Source organism: Phyllobates terribilis, unplaced genomic scaffold, assembly GCF_046119375.1.
Source record: "Phyllobates terribilis strain yellow unplaced genomic scaffold, ASM4611937v1 Scaffold_3__8_contigs__length_932513732, whole genome shotgun sequence".
NCBI lineage: Eukaryota > Metazoa > Chordata > Amphibia > Anura > Dendrobatidae > Phyllobates > Phyllobates terribilis.
In genome coordinates this window covers 720,866,214-720,892,204 of record NW_027362763.1, presented here as the reverse complement: position 1 = coordinate 720,892,204, position 25,991 = coordinate 720,866,214, and the positions used below count along the sequence as shown (strand labels likewise).

Below are 25,991 nucleotides of genomic sequence, written 5' to 3'. Positions count from 1 at the left end.
AATAATTGGTAGTGTACAGCACATGCGGATTATCATTGGGGGACATGGCAGGCCTTCTACCATGCGTTTAAGCATTTCTGCAGCGTTTTTGCCGCTGCGGAAAAGCTTAAAAAAACGCATCGTGGGCAGACAGCCTTACAAAGCAGGATGGAGGCTTGTTTTGTGCTTTACTTTTTTTTGGTGTGCGACTTAAAGAAGTTGTCCGGTACTTTTTTTTAAGTTGCCCAATGTATTCAGCATAAGGGCATAAGTATATTTGTAAATACCTTGTGTTGCAGATAATGCCTGCGAGCGGCGCAATCGGTAGCCGGTCACAGGCATCACGTGACCCTGGGCTGACGTCACGTCAAGTGAGGTGTGACTCAGCGCTAAGGTCCCCACGGTGGCTGCCTTTTCTGTTCCATTTTCTATGACTTATTTTTTGGGAGGCAAGATGAATAGAAAAAGGAATTCTGGCAATATTTTTCTAGAATCATCAAGATAAATATGGTTTCATAGTATGGGTAGTTGCAAAGATGGAAATACTGCATTACTATTTACTAGATATTTCATTAAAGTTCTACTGAAATAAATTACTGTTGACCCAAGAACTCTGCTAATGTGACAGAACACGGGAAAAAAGAAAACCACAGACAACACCATTTTACCAATCCTTTATTGAATGTAACAAGTTGGTTATGTTCACTGTATTGTATGAAACATCACAATGTGGTACTGGGAAGTTGTACATTTGGACCAGAGTGGACACTCATCAAGCTTTTCTGCATCTTTCCCCCAAAAAATAAAAATAAAAAGGAAGGGACAGAAAAAACAAAAAAAATAAAAAAAAACAAAAAGCCCAGCCAATGGACAAGTAGAACTCTGCATTATTATGGAGAAAACTTAACTTACAGACCTAAAATCTAGTGAATGAATAAATAAAAATATGGTAGCAGTAACCCCAAGACAATAAAACACAGGAATAAAGACAGGAAATTAAAGTAGTTATTGGCAGAACCGATCTACATGTACCAGTATGTAAATATATTTCCAAAATTTCAGCAAGATATCGGTTACAAGAGAATACCATAAATTTTGTTAAAAAAAAAAAACACACAAAAACAGAAGAGAACATGGTTCAAAGCATGAAAATTTTAACATTCTTGCCGAGGAAAAAAGGAACAAAAAAGAAAAGGCATCCACAGCATGTAAATCAATTTATACATTCCTTGTTTCTTCTCCAATACTTTTTTTTATTTATTTTTTTCTCTTTCTTAGATAAATACTTTCTTACTCCACGTTCAACATTTGACAGTATGTCGGACATGCACAACTTGAATTTAAAAAATAAAATAAAATAAAAATCAAGGTTATTGCAAAAATAGAATTAGACAATATTCAAGTACCTCACAACGGTCACTCTTGTACCATGCCCATTGCTTAGAAAATGGAAACAAAAACAAAATAAAAAGTCATGAAAATATCTGCATTTGCTAAGATTTAAAATAGATTATTTGTAGTATATCTATATTTATATATAGTCATTTCAAATTGGTAAGTTGAGCTCTGAAAATGGAGAAAAAAAAAAAAAAAAAAAAAAAAAGAACTCAAGAAAGTTATACCCACATTACACAGCGCTACCATGTTACAATGAAACCAGAGGGGAAAAAAAAATAATAAACCTAGAAATCCACTTGAACAAAAATCACAAATATACATTATAAAATGAGGCTAGGGTTTTAGCTTAAAAAAACAAAAAACAAAAATGAATACCCTGAAAGTGTGGAAGGGCTGTCCTCGCTTTGAGCAATAGGATCCAGAATAGAAGCCAGCTCGTGGCTTTTCAATTGCTGTGAAGGTCCCAAAAAGTAAGGACATCTGCTCCCACAACAAGCAAAATCAGGTTTTTGAAAATTATTTTGCAAATTGTAATTTTTAGGGGAGGGGAAATCAAAGGCAATAGTCTTACATTTCTTTCAAAACAACTAAACTCAAAATCATGGAGAGAAAAAAAAAAGTAATGTCTCATACAATTAAGTGTTTTACATGCGTGTGGAGTTTAGTTTGGAAGTGCTGCACCTTTAAATGTACAAACGACATGCACCTCGATACATCTAATAAACTGCATGAGGCATCAGATTTCTTCCTAAGCTCTTTAGCACCAAAGGAGCCCGGCAGGACGATGCACCGCAGGGTCCTCTAGTTGTGTTAAGGAGTAATGTTGCTGAGACGTGATCAGAAATCCTGAGGCTGGCAAAAAAAAATACTGCTAAAGTGTGACAATGTTATAAAACAAACCAATAAATGGTGCAAAATACTAATCATTTCTCATTTTGCCCATTTGTGTTTTTTTTTTTGTTGTTTTTATTTTATTTTTTTATTACATAGCTGACGCTCCACCAGAATCTCTTTGTTGGTTTGAAGAGAACCGTGATTTTTAAGTTTTTTTTCCCCTTTAGTCCAGACCAAAACATATAAGGAGTTGTGAAAGGCTACCATGGGTCTTCTAGATCACCAGCACCCTACAGAAAAGAAAACAAACAAAAAGAAGAGAACAAAAAAACAAAAGCATGACTTATTTTTGCAGAGTTTGCACTGAACCTAGATGTCCTCCTCATCAGATAGCATTTCTTGCATAGTAATGTCACATCCTAACTGGCTGATTAAAAAGAGGCAGATTGCACAAAATGACCATTCAAACCAAGCACAAGCACTCGGTGCACCAGTCGTAGCAGATTAGATCAAGGAAGACTCCCATCTACTTGTTTTCTATTTATCTCCACCCTCTCTTCATCGATTGACAGCTATGGCTAAAGAAGAGAAGAAAAAGATGAAAAACTAGAAGGAGAGAGGGTGCACCGAGCACCTGTGCTTGGTCTGAAGAGTCATTTTATGAAGACAGACTCCCTTCTCATGTGGGGAGATGCCCAACTACAGGCTGCGTGATACAGTTGCAAGGCAAAAGTTGAACAGCTGACAAGCACCGTGCACGGATGCCATTCTAACTAGTGGGACATGTGCACGAAACTTGACAACTTCAATCTACAATGTACAGTTGCGTCTCTTCATGTCTGATGTCAGATCATTTGGGAGTTACGGATGGTGGTTTTCCCACCGTAAAAGGTGACGGCATATCAATATTAGGGCGATGGGTGCATGACTGCAAAGTCACCACTGATTCTCAAAATCAAGGGGCCATTGTCCTAATTTGAAGGGTTGACCAGGACCTGAGCTTTGAATAAGTAATCCTGAACTTAGGTCAATAATATTTATTTGTGGGGGTCCGACACCCAGCACTACCAAAAATGAGTTCTGTGCAGCTCCTTCAGTGGCTGGATGCACACAATATACACAGTCAGAACAGCCCATCTCCGTACGTTCTGGAGTGGTTCATTCTTGGGTGCTGAACCTCAGCCCCCACTGAAGTCCTGGACAATGTCTAAGCATTGCAGCTCCTTCACAGAGTGACCCCAACCACCCACCGATCAGGAACTGCAGCACCATCCCATTTACTACATGTTGCAGATCCTTGATCATCAAGAGACTGGACACGCAACTGTGCAGATAAAAGGCTAGGGGGCCTCTGTGCCTTTAGAATCAGTGGGGGTCCACGAGGCAATACATCATGACATTACATGATATGAAAACCCCTTTTGTATCTGGCAGTCTTACGATCTGACTTGGCACAAAATGACTATTCAAACACAGAGCAAGTAGGTGGGGAAAGCGCTCAGCAATGGCATGGGTGCAACGAGTGCCTGCGCTTAGTTTGAAAAGTCATGTGGTGCTGACAGTCCCTTTAAAAGGGACTGTCAGCACAGAATGACTGTTCGAACCAAGTACAGGCGCTCGGGGCTTCATGGCACGGCCAATCATTTAAGTACACCTTCCCACCTGCTTGTTTTCTGTAACTGTTAATAGTAACTGTTGAACAGGTGACTACAGCTAGAAGCATGGTAAGAAAGAAACTGTGCCCGACAGTAAACCACTGGAGCATTTATTTTATTGAATGCAATAAGTAGAACAGAGAGTCATCTACAAGAGATAAAAATGACATTCATACCAACAGTGTAGAATAAATCAGAGTACAAATCCAGTACATAAAAAGAAGAGCAATATTATAAAAAGGTCCTTACTAATATCCCCACCTTCCAATGACAGATGGCATTACTTGGAGCAATACTTAGAATGAGGTGTTGAATTTTTATTTATTTTAAGGAAGTACCAACTAACTGAAATTACAACAGACAGTAAAGGACGTCCGTAAATAAGATGCCTGTACAAGATTCAAGTACTTTCTCCTCCCCAAAGTAAAAGACACCGCGTCTAAAAAGGATCAGAAAGCTTAAAAGGGGTATTCCCATCTCCAAGATCCTATCCCAATATGTAGAAGGTGCAATAATATTAGCAAAATACCTTCAATTAGCTATGTAGGTTACCCTACTGTGCATTGCAGTAGCTTAGATATCCATGGTTACGACCACTCATAGTGACCGTTGGTTGTTGTAACCATGGATATCTAAGCTACTGCAATGCCCTGCACATGGGTTTAGAGACCGAACGAATCAGAAGAACTATACTATATTTCTAATTGGAGGTATTAGCTAATATTATTCACCTACTACATATTGGGATAGGATCTTGAAGATGGGAATACCTCTTTAAATGGAAGAGCTGAATACTACAAAGAAACAACTAAGAAAACTTGCATCCAAGTCTGCATAAAATCAACTAAACATGGTAACATTTTTTTTTTTTTTAGCAGAGGTGGCGGACGGGTCCTATAGGAGATGGGTGGGTAAATTCCGATGCACACTAGATTTTATATTAGTAATGCCTCTATGGCAACAAAAAAAAAAATCTAATAAAAAAAAGCCAGCCTAACAAAAAAAAAAAAAAACACAACAACAAACTAAGCCAGGGATTGGATACGGCCTGTGGGAAGGGATGCTTACTAAAAAACTCCATTGTGTTCACTTTGACATAACCTCGCATGCAGATTTACTATATTAATGGGGAATTGAATCATGCCGTGCACACTATTCCACATGAGTGTGGCTTCCAGTTACTGTGTCGCTGGCCGCACCGTCACACGCAGGGGATTCTGGAGATCCGGTAGATGACTCTTCGCCCTGCGTTTTACCTAGCCTGTAACTACTCAGCATTTCCTCCAGGAGTTGACGGTAATTTCCCCTATGATTAATCCTCAGCTCCCTGAGGGCTTCCACCAACTTCCCAGTCGCTGCATTATCCTCTGTTCCAGGAGGGCCCTTATTTTAGATTAAAGACCCCAGTCAGTAAGTAAATAAAAATATATATATAAAAGTAACATATACCAAACACACAAGACCTAAACATGGATTACTACTCCACCAGAAAGACTTTGATAAATCGTTACATCATACAAGCAATTAATTTTATAGGTTATTAGCTCCAATCTAAACTATTCTATCGATACGAGAGGAAAAACTACATTTGTGATGACCCTTCACAACTGCATTTGGGAACCATTTTCTTTCTCAAACATAAATGGGAGGTAACATTATATGGCTGACTTCATCCCGTACTGGCACATGAGCCATCGACCGTGCACATACAGCAAAAAGTTTTAAAGTGTCAGCAGTCTTGAACCTACAGAAGGGCGAACAGTGATAGAGACCGGCGTAAATATACCAGAGCATATAGCTTTAGTCATCACATTATATATATATATATATATATATGACGGTTAACCCCCGTCAGGACTGGCCCGGGCCACTTTTCATTTTTGCTTTTTTAGCTTTTTTCTTTTCCTTTCGCCCAAGTTTCATAATTGTTATAATATATAAATCACTTTTTATTTTTTCAAACTCCTTAATAGCCTTGAACTTCCCATTATTTGACAGTCTGTACTATATTCAACTGTTGTACAGTACACAGTAAAACTGGGCTTCATAAGGAGACTGAGGTGGCAGTGACAACCGATCAGCACCCTACGATCACACTACAGGTGGGGCCAAAGTGCACTAGTACGAGTGCACCAGATACCAAACCATCTAAATGCCGCTGTCAGTTTAACCCCTTCACAACCTTTGACGTACATGTATGTCAAAAGTAGTGGTCTCTGTCTTTGATGCAGGCTTGCATGCCGAGCACACATCTTTCCCGGCAGATGGCTGATTTAATGGCTGTTAACCTGTTAAATGCTGCTATCAATCTCTGACAATGGCATTTAACACGCGCCGGCAGGGAGTGCGTCATTCTACGTGCCCATCAGTGGCGTAGTTGTGGGAAACCGATGGGCTGATATGACAGACGGGAGTCTACTAAAGCCCCCTGTGCTGGTCATGAAGATACTCCTGTGAAAGGCAGCGTTTAGCTGGTGTGCATAAGAGAGAGTGATTTTCTCTATACATTGCAGTACTAAAGCACAGCTATGTATAGTACAATCGTCTATGCATAGATGATCTTAGGTTTATAACTAACCAATACAGTTAAGCTTTCAAAAAATGTATAATATATACTACAGACCAAAAGTTTGGACACACCTTCTCAATTAAAGATATTTTATTTATTTTCATGACTATGAAAAATTGTACATTCACACTGAAGGCATCAAAACTATGAATTAACACATGTGGAATTATATACTTAACAAAAAAGTGTGAAACAACTGAAAATATGTCTTATATTCTAGGTTCTTCAAAGGAGCCACCTTTTGCTTTGATGACTGTTTTGCACACTCTTGGCATTCTCTTGATGAGCTTCAAGAGGTAGTCACCGGAAATGGTTTTCACTTCACAGGTGTGCCCTGTCAGGTTTAATAAGTGGGATTTCTTGCCTTATAAATGGGGTTGGGACCATCAGTTGTCTTGTGCAGAAGTCAGGTGGATACACAGCTGATAGTCCTACTAAATAGACTGTTAGAATTTGTATCATGGCAAGAAAAAAGCAGCTAAGAAAAACGAGTGGCCATCATTACTTTAAGAAATGAAGGTCAGTCAGTGCGAAAAATTGGGCAAACTTTGAAAGTGTCCCCAAGTGCAGTTGCAAAAACCATCAAGTGCTACAAAGAAACTGGCTCACATGAGGACCGCCCCAGGAAAGGAAGACCAAGAGCCACCTCTGCTTCTGAGGATAAGTTTATCCGAGTCACCAGCCTCAGAAATCGCAGGTTAACAGCAGCTCAGATTAGAGACCAGGTCAATGCCACACAGAGTTCTAGCAGCAGACACATCTCTACAACAACTGTTAAGAGGAGACTTTGTGCAGCAGGCCTTCATGGTAAAATAGCTGCTAGGAAACCACTGCTAAGGACAGGCAACAAGCAGAAGAGACTTGTTTGGGCTAAAGAACACAAGGAATGGACATTAGACCAGTGGAAATCTGTGCTTTGGTCTGATGAGTCCAAATTTGAGATCTTCAGTTCCAACCACAGTGTCTTTGTGAGACGCGGAAAAGGTGAACGGATGGACTCTACATGCCTGGTTCCCACCGTGAAGCATGGAGGAGGAGGAGGAGGTGTGATGGTGTGGGCGTGCTCTGCTGGTGACACTGTTGGGGATTTATTCAAAATTGAGGGCATACTGAACCAGCATGGCTACCACAGCATCTTGCAGCGGCATACTATTCCATCTGGTTTGCGTTTAGTTGGACCATCATTTATTTTTCAACAGGGCAATGACCCCAAACACACCTCCAGGCTGTGTAAGGGCTATTTGACCAAGAAGGAGAGTGATGGGGTGCTACGCCAGATGACCTGGGCTCCACAGTCACCAGACCTGAACCCAATCGAGATGGTTTGGGGTGAGCTGGACCGCAGAGTGAAGGCAAAAGGGCCAACAAGTGCTAAGCATCTCTGGGAACTCCTTCAAGATTGTTGGAAGACCATTTCTGGTGACTACCTCTTGAAGCTCATCAAGAGAATGCCAAGAGTGTGCAAAGCAGTCATCAAAGCAAAAGGTGGCTACTTTGAAGAACCTAGAATATAAGACATATTTTCAGTTGTTTCACACTTTTTTGTTAAGTATATAATTCCACATGTGTTAATTCATAGTTTTGATGCCTTCAGTGTGAATGTACAATTTTCATAGTCATGAAAATACAGAAAAATCTTTAAAATGAGAAGGTGCGTCCAAACTTTTGGTCTGTAATGTATGTATGTATGTATGTATGTATGTATGCATGTATGCATGTATGCATGTATATATTATAAATCAGATCAAAATATAAAACAGATTAATTTAAATCAGAAAAGGTGTAACAAAAAAAAAATCAAAAACAATCAAACTGTCAGAATTACATTATTTTGGCCGCTACAACATCGCAATAAGAAGAGGTGAACAAAACATATCTACCCTAAAATAGTATCAGTAAAAAAGGTCAGCTCAGGGCACAAAGTAGAAGCTTTCACAAAGTCCCAAGTTTCACCACTGAAAACATTACGGGGTGTCGGAAAATGGCGACAAAAGCTAATTTTTTTTACTTTGTGTTTTTTTGTTTTTGTGGTTAAAAAACACACACACACACACACACACACACACACACACACACACACACACACACAGTTTGGTACCTGCATACTTGTACTGAACAGGAGAATCATATTGCCAGTTCAGTTTTAACATATAGTGAACATGGTAAATAAAAAAAAAAAAAAAAACAATTGTGGAATTGCACTTTTTTTTGCAAATTCAATGCACTTGGAATTTTTTTTTCTCCCCAAATTTCAGTGCATCACATGATAAAATGAATGATGGACTTTTGAATTACAACTCATCTCGCAAAAAACACGCCCTCATACGGCTATGTGAACGGAGGGGGGAGTTATGGCCCTTGGAAAAAAAAAGAGTAGAAAAAAAAAAAAATTATGGAAATGTGCCAGGGAGTGAAGGGGTTAAATGGTTAAAACAGCAGCAATCAGAGCTCCTGCCCCTGCTGTGAGGCAGAACCTGTTCTGTACACCTCACTCCATAGACTGGCATCTTGACCTCAGTATACATGTAGGCCAGGGTGCGCAGAGAAGCCAATGCTGGCACAAGAGGCTGTCCTCAACTCATCAGTGCTCACCAGTCCATAGTGAATAACATAAAACCCCTCCTTTGAACTTGAATTATGACTTTGGAGCCCAACCAGAAAACCACTACAGCAATCAAGAGCAGAGGGACGGTGGCTGTGGAGCGCTCACTGCAAAGTCTGGAGAGCATTTTACAGTTAGAGGTCGCCTTCACGTCTAAACAAAACATCACTTCGAGAGTTGAAAACGCACACAGGCATACTCATATTTACGCTGGGCTCCATCTATCACTGTCAGCAATTTTGCTGGGTCAAAACTGTTGACAAGTTCCTTTTAAGGATAAGCCCTTTAAAGGGGGTGGAGATTGGTGGCAAGGGTCCGACGGGTGTATCTCTCATTTGGGCTGCTTTCCCACATCACTGTGACATGACCATGTGCTGCCCGATTTCTATCAAAAGGTACACAGACCTATAAAAGTTTCATGGATCTATTCACAAATCTGTAATAATCAAATACCCGGGTGTGAGATCGGCAAAACTGGGAGCAGGCCCTAATCGCATCCGATTTTGAAGATTAGAATAGGACACTCAGAGGGTCTGTGTCCTAAATAAATCAATCAGACCGCACACCAACACTAAAAACACAGGTGTGTGAATGTAGCCCAATTGTTAGTATGAAGTGGTACCCTGTAAAGATTTATTTAAGTGAATATTGTCATCAGTAGATTTAGCGGCTTTTTTGCAACTTATAAAAACTTTATCCTTGCTGTAATGGAAATCTCAGCACGAACAGATACCCTGGCATGCTGGTCATGGGCTCCCGCTTACACAGGCCAGAGGTGGATATGTAACTTACCCCATCGGTCTCTCTATGTGGATTCAACCTATTATAAACATCTTCAATAACACTGCGTCTATAGAAATGAAAAAAAATGAGAAAAGGGGTGACAAACAGAAAATGGACAATTCCATGGCAGAAAATCAAGTGTGCACAGTGCCATGTCACACCTCCCCCACATTACAACTAATTTGCATTGTTAAGGTGTAGGAATCCTAAAGGGAATCTGTTTTTTGATTCATCCAGTCTCAACCATGGGCAGCATAAATTAGAGCCTAGTTGCACAAATGCAGCCAGATACAGTATATTTTCACTAATTGCTCTGGCATTTCAAAAGAGAATATAGTTTGAGGCGCCTTTTCCCAGCACTGCCCGGGTGATTGACAGATCTCTTGCCAAATACACACATGGGATAGGCCTGCCAATCAACTAGAGGGACGCAGGGAAGAGGATCTTCAAACTATAATTTTCCCTGAAGCACCAGAGCGTTTCAGGGAAATATATCTGGCTCATTTGTGCAGACAAGCTTTGATTTATTTTACCTGTCGTTTGGACAGCATGCATTAGCTGGAAGGTGCCCTTTAAAGCTGCCCATGAGACGGCGGGCACCAGCCATCTCTCCCAACTCCACCCCATATATATGACACTTAGTGAAGCATTCAAGCGGTTTCTACACAGGAGAAAGCTGCTGTCCAGCTCCTCGAGCAGCGACAACTGCCATCACACGAAGAGGTCTGCAGTCTGACATTCAATCCACTTGATACTTTGTTCTCCAGACATCATTTGTAGGGGAGAGTCGGAAGGCTTTGATTATGGCATCAAATAGATAGGGATTTACTTTGCCTTCGAACCACCTCTAACATCGATTGACTACTTTAAGAAAAGTGTTTATAAATGCTGCAAGTAGGTTTTAGGCCAGGGCTATAGGGCGATTTATTGCATACAATAATCAACTACAGTACAGACCAAAAGTTTGGACACACCTTCTCATTTAAAGATTTTTCTGTATTTTCATGACTTTGAAAATTGTACATTCACACTGAAGGCATCAAAACTATGAATTAACACATGTGGAATTATATACTTATCAAAAAAGTGTGAAACAACTGAAATTATGTCTTATATTCTAGGTTCTTCTAAGTAGCCACCTTTTGCTTTGATGACTGCTTTGCACCTGCACTTGGGGACACTTTCAAAGTTTTCCCAATTTTTCGCACTGACTGACCTTCATTTCTTAAAGTAATGATGGCCACTCGTTTTTCTTTACTTGGAATTTGTATTATGGCAAGAAAAAAGCAGCTAATAGTCTATTCAGTAGGACTATCAGCTGTGTATCCACCAGACTTCTGCACAACACAACTGATGGTCCCAACCCCATTTATAAGTCAAGAAATCCCACTTATTATACCTGACAGGGCACACCTGTGAAGTGAAAACCATTTCCGGTGACTACCTCTTGAAACTCATCAAGAGAATGCCAAGAGTAAAGCAGTCATCAAAGCAAAAGGTGGCTACTTTGAAGAACCTAGAATATAAGACATTTTCAGTTGTTTCACACACTTTTTTGTTAAGTATATAATTCCACATGTGTTAATTCATAGTTTTGATGCCTTCAGTGTGAATGTACAATTTTCATAGTCAGGAAAATACAGAAAAATCTTTAACTGAGAAGGTGTGTCCAAACTTTTGGTCTGTACTGTAGGAAAACACATGTTTTTGTATAGGACTGCATGTATACATGTAATGTTATGTTTCAGCAGCATAAATAAAAAAATCAATAAATAAATTATTTAGAATGTATAATACAAGTAGCAAAAAATGGAGGCAGCATGTGCTTCAATTAAACGTGGAAATATATTTATTCCCTGCCCAAGGCATGCAACATTTTGGCTTAATTGAAGGCTCAGTGTTTGAGCCAAAGCGTTGCATCCCTTGGGCAGGGAATAAATATCTTTCCACGTTTTATTGAAGGACATGCTGCCTCCATTTTTTTGCTACTTGTATCCAAGTGCCAGTGGATCTGTGAGGTTTGCACCTGCACTGACAGATTGGTGCAGCTATGTAGTTTTCGTTTTCTTATAACGTAAATGAATTATAATCACAAAGCCGACAAAACTCTCCGCATTTTGAAATAGGGTTCTGTTTCTTTGAGACATCATTAAAAAGATCATAAAAAGATATGAAATTGGGGAAAAAAAAAACCTTCTGGGCATATATACATGATACTACATGGTAATAGAAAGGTAAGCTGCCCTTACATGCCTATACAGAGGAATACATTGTAGGCCTCCATCAAAACCTGAAACAGAGGCCATTAGCATGATGTAAATGACAGGAACTGACCGACCCAAGACATTCTAAACACTCACTTTCCAGCTAAACCACCTCCGGGTGGTAAATGTGGTATGTTCTCTGCTGATAATATGCGCATTACGTGAGCGAGGTCCGGCATCCCTTCCTCCCCAGCAGTTGTCATAATTTCTAGAAGAAAGACATTTTCATCTTAGATCACAAGGTTTGATCTCACAAATAGTAGATGCTATTCCAGAGACATATACAGAACATGCAATGCCGTAATAATGTATAGAAGGTGTATTGTGTTAGCACACCAACTCTGCATCCATCAGCAGGACCAAATGTAATCTATGGGCAGTTATAGGAACATCCTACAATGACAACCCAGTCTGTGTGCCCTAAAAAGCCAAATAGACCTCATGGGGGTGAAGGGGAAAGGGTCTGCTGCCCGTCACATCAAAACAAAGAAGCTGCAAAGAGTTAAGCATGTCCACAATGGCCACGGACAACTAGAAGGCCACCCATTTATATTACATGTGCTGCCACAGAACTGGGGGTTTCAGCTGATTTCCATTGGTTTCTGATTTAGAGAAGGAGTTATCCAGGTGGAACAAATCCTTTAAAGGGAATCTGTCAGTAGGATATACCCTTTTAAGTTGTCTATATGGGCATATAGGTCATAGGAAGCTGAATAAAATGACATTGTGATATATGTGATCAGATTTCTTATTCCAGAGATATGCAAGTTTTTCTGATATGTAAATCAGCTGTTAAGATCTATGGGTGGGACATAGATCTCCCTGAGAATGTCTCCAGAGCTTATTTTACGCGAAAGGGACATTACCAGTGTGAGACATGGAGATCACACAGTCAGGTCAGTCACTACATGTCTCACACTGGTAACACTTCCTTTCATTTATAATAAGCTCTGGAGGTAGATTCTCAGAGAGCTCTGTCTCCCACCCATAGATTTTATCAGCTCATTTACATATTAAGAAAAATGTGGTTTTCTCTGGAACAAAACATGGGATCACAGAAATCAAAGTGACATTTTCATTCCATTCAACTTTTTATGACCTACATGCCCATATAAACAGCTGAGGAGAGTAGATCCTGCTGACAGACTCCCTTTAATAAGGTAAAAGTGTTGTTGGTAAACTTTATATATATAGTCTGCAATGCTTGTACTAATGTGCAGCAAATAGAATCCCAGTGGTACATGTTACTATGGCAACAGCATCAAGCACGACAGCAGTTACACAGAATGGGGCATTCAGCAGGTCAGGGACTTCTATAAGGAGCATCTACCAGGTGTCAGCAGCAATCTCAGTAGGTATCACTACTGAAATGTACCCCGGCTTTCCCAGTATCGGCAGCAATCTCCGTATGCATCACAACTGAAACATAGCCCGGCTTTCCCGGTGTCCTCCTCGCTCACTTCTCATACACCGACAGCATAAGCTGCAGTGAAATTAAGCCCAGAGGTACTGGATAGCAGCACAGGCAGTATGGCTTCCCTCCTGATCCCATATCTAAATAGAATAAGATTGCTGCTCTGCACTCTTATAGTGTTAGCGTTCTTTATTTCATGTTCAGCAGCTGCAGGCCATACATGTATGATCATAGCAGTCTGCAGATGCTGTTACAGACTCAGAGTGTTGTGAAGCAGTCTGGTTGTGCCATTTAGGGAGAAGCACTTTGTTGACCACAATGTCCTCTGCCTGGCAGTCAGTCAGGTGGGAATGGGTTAAGTTCTGTTGACCACTCAAAGTGCCGTAGAGCAAGTATAGCGGCATATTAAGGGATAGAGGGGTAAAAGGGAAAGGACAAAATAAATTGTTTACCTTCAATTCTCGATTCTAAATATTTATCCAGCTCAGCATCTTTCTTGATGGCTTCGTCTGAAACTTTAGGAGCATTTTGAAGACAAACAAGTACGATACTCATGTTATCACGACTTCCCTGTGGAGAGGAGAGAAACATTATTAAAACTTCCAGGACACGATATGTCCTAAATATCATAAGATGGCAAGACCCCACAACTGCTTGTGTGCTGTGGCTCTACACCACTAGGGATTGCAGATGTTATGTTGGAAACACAGTTTAGAAGCACCGAAGACTGAAGACCACTCTAGTCAAGTAAGCGGGAAAATTACCATTTCACAACATTTAGCTGCTCCAGCATTAAAACACCACAATGGAAGCAAATTGTCATGTTTCATGGCTATATGTAGCGGTCCTGTAGATCTGCCAGAGAATTATACGTCCAAAAACTTTAGCAGACCTAACAGATGTAGTGTGTTTTTCGCAACACAAAGTGACCGCGCCAAAGACGTATCCAATCATTTAACGGCTGACACATGCAAATAAATGGCATTACAGATGAATATGTTGAGATTATACATCTGGTGTGTATGCCCAATGTGCACTACAAACAGCATACATCATTGCCCACCTTGCCGCATGCTCCGGAGCTGCGCTCCCACTCACAAACAAGAAGTTCGTTCCATGAAAGCAGCCAACCAAATGCAACTCCACAGCTGTCACTGAGAAGCTTGTAGATGGCGTCTGGTGGCACAGAGGGCGCATGGCACTGCTGACTGTCACTAGAGACCCTATACAGGTATAGGAGCGGGCCAACTACATCCAACAGGAAAAGTGGATTATAGGGCAGTGTATCGGGAACCAGAATGCGCCTGAACCCATCTCAGCGAGATCTCTAACATGTGGAGATTACATAGTGCAAGGAGTAGTCCTTCATGTTAAAGGGGTTGGTCGCTTTCGGTATTATCTTTATAAACATGTGGGAAAGTAAAAAACGGCAGGCACACTTACTAAAATATACATATTAGAAGTGCTGCACTGTTCTAGCACTAAAGCAACATCACCTTAGTTATAAAAAAAAAAAAAAAAAAAAAAATGGCCACAAATGGAGAGAGATGCGACTCGACAAATCCATCTGCGCCAGTGAAGCTTAGCAGTACAATGACCAAATAACTTAACTGACCGCCCACTCGATCTGGGGAATCCCACCAGTGTCATCCGCCAATCTGCAAGTCACCGAGTGACTGCAAAAATTCACCTCGGAAAAACCCTTTAAAACAGCAATGTTGCTACACTATACCACAAAATCATCATAGCAAATATTAAATGGGGCTTACTACTTTAATATTTGTCCCGAAACGTTTATACATTTATAAAAACAGCACACACCAGTCCATCACCTCTAGCAGCGCTTCAGAGAATAATACACCTGGCAGCGATCCTACAGCTGGACGGCAGTTCATGACCTGCGGTGCTCCCGTTAACCCCTTCACACTACGGCCAGTTTCCGTTTTTGTCTACCCGGAGTCATAACTTTTATGTTTCTGTCCGCAGAGACACGAGGGCTTCTTTTCTGCGGGACGAGTTGTACTTTTGAATAACACCATTCATTTTACCATATAGTGTACTGGAAAACGGAGGGGACTTGAAGCTGCGATCACCTAATCGCTTGTGCTTTATACACCGATTACACAGTATTGCTGCATATAGAAGAAATCACGGTCTCCTTTGAAACCACAGGCAGGGTTTCAAGGGAGCTCTGTAATGACAACCACAGGGGGCATCAGCTGAACCCCGACTGTCATGACAACCCATCGGTGACCCACGACTGCGCCAATGGACGGAGAGAATAATGCATTATGTAACAGCAGCTGCAGAGTGGAATAAAACTTTATATTTTATTCCCCCTCTGTTGTGGAGATATTAGCAATCAAAGTATTCACGTAATGAATTAACTTTAGTTAAAAGTGGCATTTCAATCGCCAAGATCCTATCCCAATATCTAGTATGTGTAATAATATTAGCAAATACCTCCAATTAAATGTAGTATAGTTAGTCTGATTCTGTAAAGAGCTGAATCATGTATCTGTTCTGTCCGATTTGTATTGCCTTTATCCAAGATGGAGTTGCATATACCTGTTCTGTTGGTTCTGCCCTTATCCAAAATGGAGTTGACAGCCTCGGGGGCCATCTTGTTTCCTGTCTGATATCTCCTGTTTCACACACACATTATATATATATATATATATATATATATATATATATATATATATATATATATATATATATATATATATATATATATATATATATATATATATATATATATATATATATATATATATATATATATATATAAAGAGACTCTGGCCAACTATACTTTGCTTGTGTATCTTGTATCTTACCTGCTGCCAAGCTTGAAGGACTTGCATCTTGCCTGTTGCTTCTCTACACTGGGATTCCCCACCTGTTACCTGCCTGCCGTTTACCTGGACTCTCACCTGTGTGCAAAGACCCGCTCTGCATCCACCTGCAGTTCAGCCTGCTCTCTGCAAGGAGCCTGGTCCGGGCTCGGGACTCTGTGGACTGTGCGTTTCTGGACCTGGGACATCTATCGGTTTGTACTGACATCACAACAGTTTCCAAATACTGTTTACTTATCGCTTATTGCATATACCCGCCTGCTATAATATATACTTGCCTGCTTCAATATATCCTGTTACTACGATATATCGTGTTTGTCTTCACTCCGACCCACGCTATCGATCTCCATAAGTATAAAGTATATATTTGACAGATTCGTTATGTCACTTACCCCATGTGCAGGGAATTGCAGTAGATTAAGTATCCATAGTTCCGACTACTAATAGAAGTCAATATATACGAGTGGTCATAACCATGGATATTTAAGCAACAGAAATGCCCTTTATATGGGTTAAGCGACATAGCAAATCAGAACTATACTACATTTCTAACTGGAGACATTTGCTATCATTTTTATTACTACTTTTACTACACCTACTACATATTGGGATAGGATTTTGCAGATGGGAATACACTTTTAAGAATTATTAGACAACAACTCATTCTGGGAGAAGTAGTGCACATTCCCAGTGATAACACACATTTGGGTCATTCCACATCAAGTGGACCAGTTTTAAAAATAGTCCCCACTCGACCTTCTCCGATTTTGTTGAAAATTTATAAGGATGTACATGTATGTTTGAAAAGAGGTTCTGTAAATTTTTAGGGCCAGATCTCAAATACATTGGGCACTGTTGACCTTTCACTGGAGGTTCCACCAAGCCTGCGGCTTCAGCTAAGAGAATTTTGCAAACTTTGGCACAAAGCCATTAGAGTTCTATACTGGCTATGATGCTGAAATTTGGCATACCAGCTCAACTTTTGCTGCTAAACACGATAAAATTATTACCGGCTATGACAAAACAATATTTCGGCCGCAATTTTGTGTCAAAGTAGCTTGTAAAACGCGTCGCATAAAATTTATGCCAAACTTTGCCCATATATAACTCAAGATCAAAAACCAATAGTAACTGGTGCTTTGCCCTGTACACCAAACATCTACATGACTTTGCATTGCTGCAATATCACGGTCAACCCATATGTATTTGTGGAAATATTCACACCCACATATGATGAAAAACTTAATAAAAACGAATTTTACCTATTTTTTAGGTCAAATTTCTCAAAAAGGGATCCCCTAAAATATATTAATTCTGATATCATTAGAAAGAACACATTTTTCTCTACAAGGATCATTGTTTGTTTTTTTTGGAGTCTCTCAGTTTAAGAAAAGCAAAATGCCACTGAACATGGTGTTATTTATGCGCGTAATGCATTGATTTTGTGTTTGATTTTCAGATTCTTATCACGTTACAGAGTTGTATTGTTGCTAGCAATGTCTATTATAATCAAAAACCTATAAACCTTTTTTGTTTATGAAAAGTTATTGACTATTGTTACATTTTAATGCATATATTATTTATTTTTTAGCGATGGAGAATGAAATTGATGAAGAATCGGCCCAGTGCTCTATCGGCCTTGCGAACAATTCGAAGTGCCACCTTAAGACATTCACCCATAGCAAGGATGAGTTGAAATTGTTTACAAGCTTTGGATTGGATGAACAGAAATTGCTGCGTCGACGAGTGGGACTAAATTTTGACGAACATTCACAAATCTGTTTACACCATGAAGCTTCATTCTTGACCAAATATGAGCATTTGCAAAAATCGTGTTGCAATCCTTTTGGGAAGAAAGGTCATAACACCAAGAAGAATTTGCGAGCTATCAATTTGTTAGCAGCTGACCAGTTGACCGAATTTACAAAGAATGATGTGAAGCCTGGCCAGAAGATGTGTGCATCATGTCGAAAAGAATTTGCTAACAGGAAAAAATCAGCTGATCCAGTTTCCTCTGAATCAGATCCAGATGGAATGGAATGTTCTCCTGAAAGTCTAAATTCAAGCTTAACATCCATTGGCATCTCTCCTCGGAAATATCCACGGGTAAGCCAGCGGGATTCACTTGGATATGCAAGGAGAAAGATAAGCCAGGTACAAAATGCATTTTCTAGCAAGACTGCTTCAATTGGTGGGCTTGAGCCAAAAGACATTGAGCAAACAAAAACAGCACAGTGCAAAATGTGTCTGGATTACAATCACCTTTTGGCAGATTTGAAGCAAAAGCTGCAGGTGTCCAGTCGGGCAGAAAAGGTCCAAATCTTGACATTTGCACCTAAAAGTTGGTCCATTAAGGCTATATCAGACGAATTCGGTGTCTCTGAACGAATGGTCAAACAAGCTCAAAAGCTTAAATGTGAACATGGGATTTTAGCCTTACCTAGAATCAAATGTGGCAAGAAAGTTTCTGAGGAAGTGAAGAAAAAGGTGCAGGCATTTTTTGAGGATGATGAATTCAGTCGAATGTGCCCTGGTAAAAAAGACTATGTATCAGTGCGAATAGCAGGAGAAAAAAAGCAGATGCAAAAGCGACTATTACTGAGCAATATGAGGGAAATGTTTGTTGCCTATCGGGATCGGAATGGCCCTGAAATTGGATTTTCCAAGTTTTGTGAGCTTCGGCCAAAGTGGTGCGTAACCGTTGGATCTGCTCGGAACACATTCCGTTTGTGTGTGTACCATTCACCAAAATGTCAAACTAATGCTTGCAGCATGCCCAATCAATGATGACTGCAAAGAGCTCATATGCAAAATGGTCTGTGGAATTGAATCCAAGGACTGTATGCTTGGCCGTTGTGATAAATGCCCGGGTCCTGAAGTTTTAAAAGAATTTCTAGTCAATGTGTTTGTCAACAGTGACCCTGAAGATATTATTGAGTTCAAACAATGGATTCACACTGATCGAGACACGCTTGATACCAAACTAAACTTTGTAGCCATCACTACATCGCCAAGCATCAAAGTAGCTATTTGAAATCGTTGAAGGAAACTCTGACACCTGGAAAGCTTGTGATCATTATGGACTTTGCTGAAAATTACTCATTTATTGTTCAAGATGCCATTCAAGGTTTCCACTGGGAAAATAGTCAAGCTACAGTACACCCATTTGTAATTTACTTCAAGGAGTTAAATGGTGAAGCTGAGCAGAACATCAGCTTGTGCATAATCAGTGATTGCTCACGACATGACACAGTTGCAGTCCACACTTTAACAGTAATTGTGGAGTATCTCAAGACTCTCATCTATAGGATTCGTCATATCCACTACTTCAGCGATGGATCTGCAGCCCAGTACAAAAATTTCAAAAATTTTCTCAACTTGTGCCACCACAATGCTGATTTCAATATCAGCGCTGAATGGAATTTTTTTGGTACCAGTCATGGAAAGTCGCCCTGTGATGGGATTGGAGTGACAGCAAAGAGGTTGGCAGCTCGTGCCAGTCTTCAACGCCCAACTGAAAACCAAATACTGACCCCGGTGGATTTATTCAACTTTTGCAACGAGCAACTGCATGGAATCAATTTTTTTTTTTTGTTCCAAAAGAAAAAAAAAGACGAAATACGGGTAGTTCAAGAGGAAAGGTTCAAAGATGGACATACAATTGCTGGAACAAGAGAAAATCACCAGTTTGTGCTAATTGATGACAAAAAGATTAGCATTTCAAGGGTGTCAAATGACCCATCATCTTTCATTGCCCATGTAGATAGATCTGTCAGATCAGAAATGACTTTTGTGCCAATTGCAAACCTCCGGCCAGGGCAATACATTGCCTGCATTTACGATAGGAACTGGTGGATTGGAAATATTTCTGAAATTTCAGTCGACGACCATGATGTATTAACAAATTTTATGCATCCTCATGGACCAGCTAGCTTCTTTCACTGGCCTGTGAGAAATGATACATGCTGGATTCCCGAGCAGTCAATCATTGCAATAATTCCAGCACCAGCTGCAACAGCAATGGGCAGACAATACAGCTTCTCTGAACCGATTATGTTGCAAATTCAGCAACAATTATAGACCACTTCAACTGAACATTATGGCTTGGGAACCAACAAAAGATACCCAATATTAGGCTTGGGATCCTAGGCAAAGACACCCACCCTCAGGCTTCAGAACCTGCGATAAAGAGACCGCCCGCGGCTGGCCTTGCACGGCTATCGGCCATGGCTCCTAGGCGATGAGGCTGCCAATTCTCGAAAGACAGCATTATTACAATTCTTAAAAGGATTATAATACCAATTCTTAGGGAATTGGTTGTGGTATAATCACCATGGACCAACGCAAGGGTTTGGATAGTGCAGTTACCATTCATTGCTTATTAATAAATAACACCATGTTCAGTGGCATTTTTCTTTTCTTAAACTGAGAGACTCCCAAAAAAAAAAACAATGATCATTGTAGAGAAAAATGTGCTCTTTCTAATGATATCAGAATTAATATATTTTAGGGGTACCCTTTTTGAGAAATTTGACCTAAAAATAGGTAAAATTCGTTTTTTTTAAGTTTTTCATCATATGTGGGTGTGAATATTTCCACAAATACATATGATTTGACCGTGATATTGCAGCAATGCAAAGTCATGTAGATGTTTGGTGTACAGGGCAAAGCACCAGTTACTATTGGTTTTTGATCTTGAGTTATATATGGGCAAAGTTTGGCATAAATTTTATGCGACGCGTTTTACAAGCTACTTTGACACAAAATTGCGGCCGAAATATTGTTTTGTCATAGCCGGTAATAATTTTATCGTGTTTAGCAGCAAAAGTTGAGCTGGTATGCCAAATTTCAGCATCATAGCCATTAGAGTTCTATACTGGCTATGTGCCAAAGTTTGCAAAATTCTCTTAGCTGAAGTCGCAGGCTTGGTGGAACCTCCAGTGAAAGGTCAACAGTGCCCAATGTATTTGAGATCTGGCCCTAAAAATTTACAGAACCTCTTTTCAAACATACATGTACATCCTTATAAATTTTCAGCAAAATCGGAGAAGGTCGAGTGGGGACCACTGGTCCACTTGACATGGAATGACTCATTTAGGAGAAACAAAATTAAAAAATAAAAGTTTTATTCCGCTCTGCAGCCACTATTACATTGTGTGACCAATTCAACATGTAAAATTTAGGGAAATGTCCTCTTTAATTTTATTTATTTAGCATCAAAACATTCTGCAGCACTTCAATCCCTATGATATTTAAAAGAGAACTGGTCAGCAGGATTTAGCACTATAAAGTAAAAGGCATGGCCATAATGGCGCCACTGAGTTGACACCTGTAGTGTAGGAATCCGATCAGTGGTTGTTTTTTAATTATCCTCTAATGTTTGCTTCTAAGGCTATGTGCCCACGTTGCATTTATGAAGCAGAAAATTTCTGCTGCATAAATGCAAGTCCTCTCCCGGAAAAACGCATGCGGAATTCCGCACGCGTTTATCGCGCATTTTTCGCGCGTTTATCACGCGTTTTCCACATGCGGAATTGCCTTGCGTTTTTTATGCATTGGACAAAGGCAATTCCGCTTGCGGAAACGCAAAATTAAATGACATGCTGCGGATTTTTGAACGCGGCATAAACGCTGCGGAAAAATCCGCAGCATGTGCATAGAACTTGCGGAATCCCATTGGAGACCATGGGGTGCGGATATACATGCGTTTTTCAAGCGTTTACGCTGCGGAAAATCCGCAGCATATACGCTTGAAAAATGCTACGTGGGCACACAGCCTAAAGATATCTGTGCATCTGGGTGGGCCTAGGGGGAAGGGTCTTTTCTGCTCCTCTGTCCCACCGCCAGCCTCCTGTGAGTCTTTTACAGGTCACTGATTATTCAGTGACCTGCCTCCTTATTGAAATTCCGCGCCGCTGTCATTGGGATGGGCGGAAGGAGCTTTATAGTGCTAAATCCTGCTGATAGGTTCCCCACTCCGAAGGGCTGTGGAGTCGGAGCTGGTAAAAAATGGACCGACTCCTTATATAAAAAAAATTGGGTACCGTAGTTCAGTGCAGGATGTGCTGTACATTTTTTTTTCACAAGAATTTGGGACAGTAATGAAATAACCTAGAAATGTCTGTTCTATTCCTGATCCAAGGATCTGAGGTTTTAGTGGAGATGAATCTGTGCTGCACTTTATGTACATGCTCAGTAGCGAGGCAGTGCTGTGGAGTGGAGAGTCAAGGAAATTGAGGAGTTGGGAGGATTGGCTTACCGACTCCACAGCCCTGCCTCTTGGGAGAGTTTTTTTTTTCTCCCCGAAGTGATATCACTAATGTCTGGTCCCTGCCCATAGTAAAATATTTACCAGCCACCATCTCCTGCCATATGCAACTGTCACAAGCTCTCAATGCAAGTCTATGAAAGCCTTGCTCTGGTTCTCAGGCTTACATTGAGAAGTGAATTCTGGCTCACCCAGGTCACAAACCGAAGATGACTGCAGCAGTGCCGGGATCAGCAGAAGACGAGGGCAGCTAAGCATTCTACTACAGGCAAGGGACAGAGAGCAATGCAACTCCGGAGTTGTGCTTAAAACATGTCAGTATATTTATTGGTGTCAGATGCGGTTTACAAGGGTTGTACAAGCTTAATCCAATTAGCTCATGTAATACACTGCTCAAAAAAATAAAGGGAACACTTAAACAACAGAATATAACTTCAAGTAAATCAAACTTCTGTGAAATCAAACTGTCCACTTAGGAAGCAACACTGATTGACAATCAATTTCACATGAGGTTGTGCAAATGGAATAGACAATAGATGGAAATTATTGGCAATTATCAAGACCCACTCAATAAAGGAGTGGTTCTGCAGGTGGGGACCACAGACAACATCTCAATACCAATGCTTTCTGGCTGATGTTTTGGTCACTTTTGAATGTTGGTTGTGCTTTCACACTCGTGGTAGCATTAGACGGACTCTACAACCCACAGAAGTTGCTCAGGTAGTGCAGCTCATCCAGGATGGCACATCAATGCGAGCTGTGGCATGAAGGTTTGCTGTGTCTGTCAGCGTAGTGTCCAGAGGCTGGAGGCGCTACCAGGAGACAAGCCAGTACACAAGGAAATGTGGAGGGGGCCGTAGGAGGGCAAAAACCCAGCAGCAGGACCGCTACCTTCGCCTTTGTGCCAGAAGGAACAGGAGGAGCACTGCCAGAACACTGCAAAATGACCTCCAGCAGGCCACAAATGTGCATGTGTCTGCACAAACGATTAGAAACAGACTCCATGAGGGTGGTATGAGGGTCCACAGATGGGGGTTGTGCTCACAGCCCAACACTGTGCAGGACACTTGCCATTTGCCACAGAACTCCAGGATTGGCAAAGTAGCCACTGGCGCCCTGTGCTCTTCACAGATGAAAGCAGGTTCACACTGAGCACATGTGACAGACGTGACAGTCTGGAGACGCCGTGCAACATCCTTCAGCATGATCGGTTTGGCAGTGGGTCAGTAATGGCGTGGGGTGGCATTTCTTTGGAGGGCCGCACAGCCCTCCATGTGCTCGCCAGAGGTAGCCTGACTGCCATTAGGTACAGAGATGAGATCCTCAGACCCCTTGTGAGACCATATGCTTGTGCGGTTGGCCCTGGGTTCCTCCTAATGCAGGACAATGCCAGACCTCATGTGGCTGGAGTGTGTCAGCAGTTCCTGCAAGATGAAGGCATTGAAGCTATGGACTGGCCCGCCCGTTCCCCAGACCTGAATCCGATTGAGCACATCTGGGACATCATGTCTCGCTCCATCCACCAACGTCACGTTGCACCACAGACTGTCCAGGAGTTGGCGAATGCTTTAGTCCAGGTCTGGGAGGAGATCCCACAGGAGACCATCCGCAACCTCATCAGGAGCATGCCAAGGCATTGTAGGGAGGTCATACAGGCACGTGGAGGCCACACACAATACTGAGCCTCCTTTTGACTTGTTTCAAGGACATTACATCAAAGTTGGATCAGCCTGTAGTGTGTTTTTCCACTTTAATTTTGGGGGTGACTCCAAATCCAGGCCTCCATTGGTTAATAAATTTGATTTCCATTGATGATTTTTGTGTGATTTTGTTGTCCGTACATTCAACTTTGTACAGAACAAAGTATTTAATGAGAATATTTCATTCATTCAGATCTAGGATGTGTTATTTGAGTGTTCCCTTTATTTTTTTGAGCAGTGTATAATCACAAGTTTAGGAGAGTTCACCCATTGTGCCCATAGCACTTACAACTCTCTACATTGTGAAGTCGGCTGAGGACCCTTCAATGCCAATAAATGTGGCACAGGGTAAGTTGAGTCCAGACAACCCTTTCCCCAATTGCTGCAAACCAAAAGTATACAGGATTTTTTTTTAGTGTTTCGGTTTATAATTTTCTAGATATGCGCTGGCTGTCAGTAACTAGTAATGCATGTTTACATTCAGGACAAAAAAATTGTCTTGCACCAATATCAGTTACTAATTTAAAGAAGAATGTCTTCCTCCAGAAATATCATGCAGATATCTTGAAATACATGTGAATAGGGATTACGTAACCCTGCCCTAGTGTGTCAGGAGATCTTCCACGAAAAACCCCACTGAATCACTATAGAGCTAATCCGTGTGTGGATCTCCAGAAGTGCAAAGTGCAATCAGTGTCCATTATGGACAGAATCCATGCAATGAACATATCCTAAAAATTGCATAAACCACCATCACCCCGCCAATGGTTCACTGGTGATAAACAAGTCACTCATTAGCACTTAGAAGAATCTTCATTTAATTTTCACAATACGGTTTTACACTCATCATTTTCCCTTTAACCATTACCAACTGCTCAGAAGTACTGATTGGTGCGGGTCCGGCAGAGTCCTGCGGGTCCATCAGCTTTGTGCAGCCGTTCCTTAAGAAGGCTTTTTGATACCTGCGTCAGACTTTCTATGAGCTCAGATAAGAGCTGTGCGCCCTTCAGCAATGCATGATCATTAAGGCCCCATCCACTGAAGCAATACTGGAAGAAATACCAAGGAGCTGCCACTAAACAGCGTATCCCGTGCTGTTCCGACTTACATCACCATGTACATAAGGCTGCTGCCAAATCAGATAACAGCTGATCGGTGGGAGTAGGTCTGACACCTGGCAATGCCACAGATAGGGCATTAATAGCAAAATAGTGGGCAACCACTTTAAAAGTACTGTCTCATTAACATTTATCAACAATCCACAGGATAGATATATAATCGCTGAGGATTTATACTGCTTGGAGACCCCCATTCTTGGGCTCAGAGGTCTGGTATGGTTAATCCCTTTATGGTTTGGGATCTTATATGCAGGTCTGGTGTCACTTTTCATTATATAAGTGATTATCTATTTTATGTGATCTGCATGTGCTAAATTATGATATATTGACACAGTGTCCGTATTTTGAATATAGGGGTATTCTCCTTGTAGTATATTTACAGTATGCCATATAAATACATGGCACACTGTAAATATACTACATTTTACCAGGAATACCCACCTTTTCTTCATCTGTACCCCCCCACTTCTTGCGATATTCTTTGTTATACTGATTGAACAATTTTCATGATTCATAAATAAACATTTTTAGCCCTTATTAAAAAGTTCCCTT

At 40.9% G+C, this 25,991-nt stretch overlaps 1 protein-coding gene across 4 annotated transcripts in view; it reads right to left on the bottom strand.

The window, feature by feature from the left end:
- Positions 1–1,081: 1,081 nt before the first annotated feature.
- PPM1B (protein phosphatase, Mg2+/Mn2+ dependent 1B) overlaps positions 1,082–25,991 on the bottom strand; it is a 162,225-nt gene continuing 137,315 nt past the window's right edge. For 3 of the 4 annotated variants that reach the window (XM_073672044.1, XM_073672045.1, XM_073672043.1), the window contains exons 3-6: positions 13,951–14,068; positions 12,181–12,292; positions 9,830–9,887; positions 3,966–5,249 (exon numbers count right to left, since the gene is read on the bottom strand). In XM_073672044.1, coding sequence (XP_073528145.1) covers positions 5,019–5,249; positions 9,830–9,887; positions 12,181–12,292; positions 13,951–14,068 — 519 coding nt within the window. In that variant the 3' untranslated portion in view covers positions 3,966–5,018. Of the gene's footprint in view, positions 2,502–3,965; positions 5,250–9,829; positions 9,888–12,180; positions 12,293–13,950; positions 14,069–25,991 lie in introns of those variants that run through there. The other variant, XM_073672046.1, reaches the window with a different exon arrangement.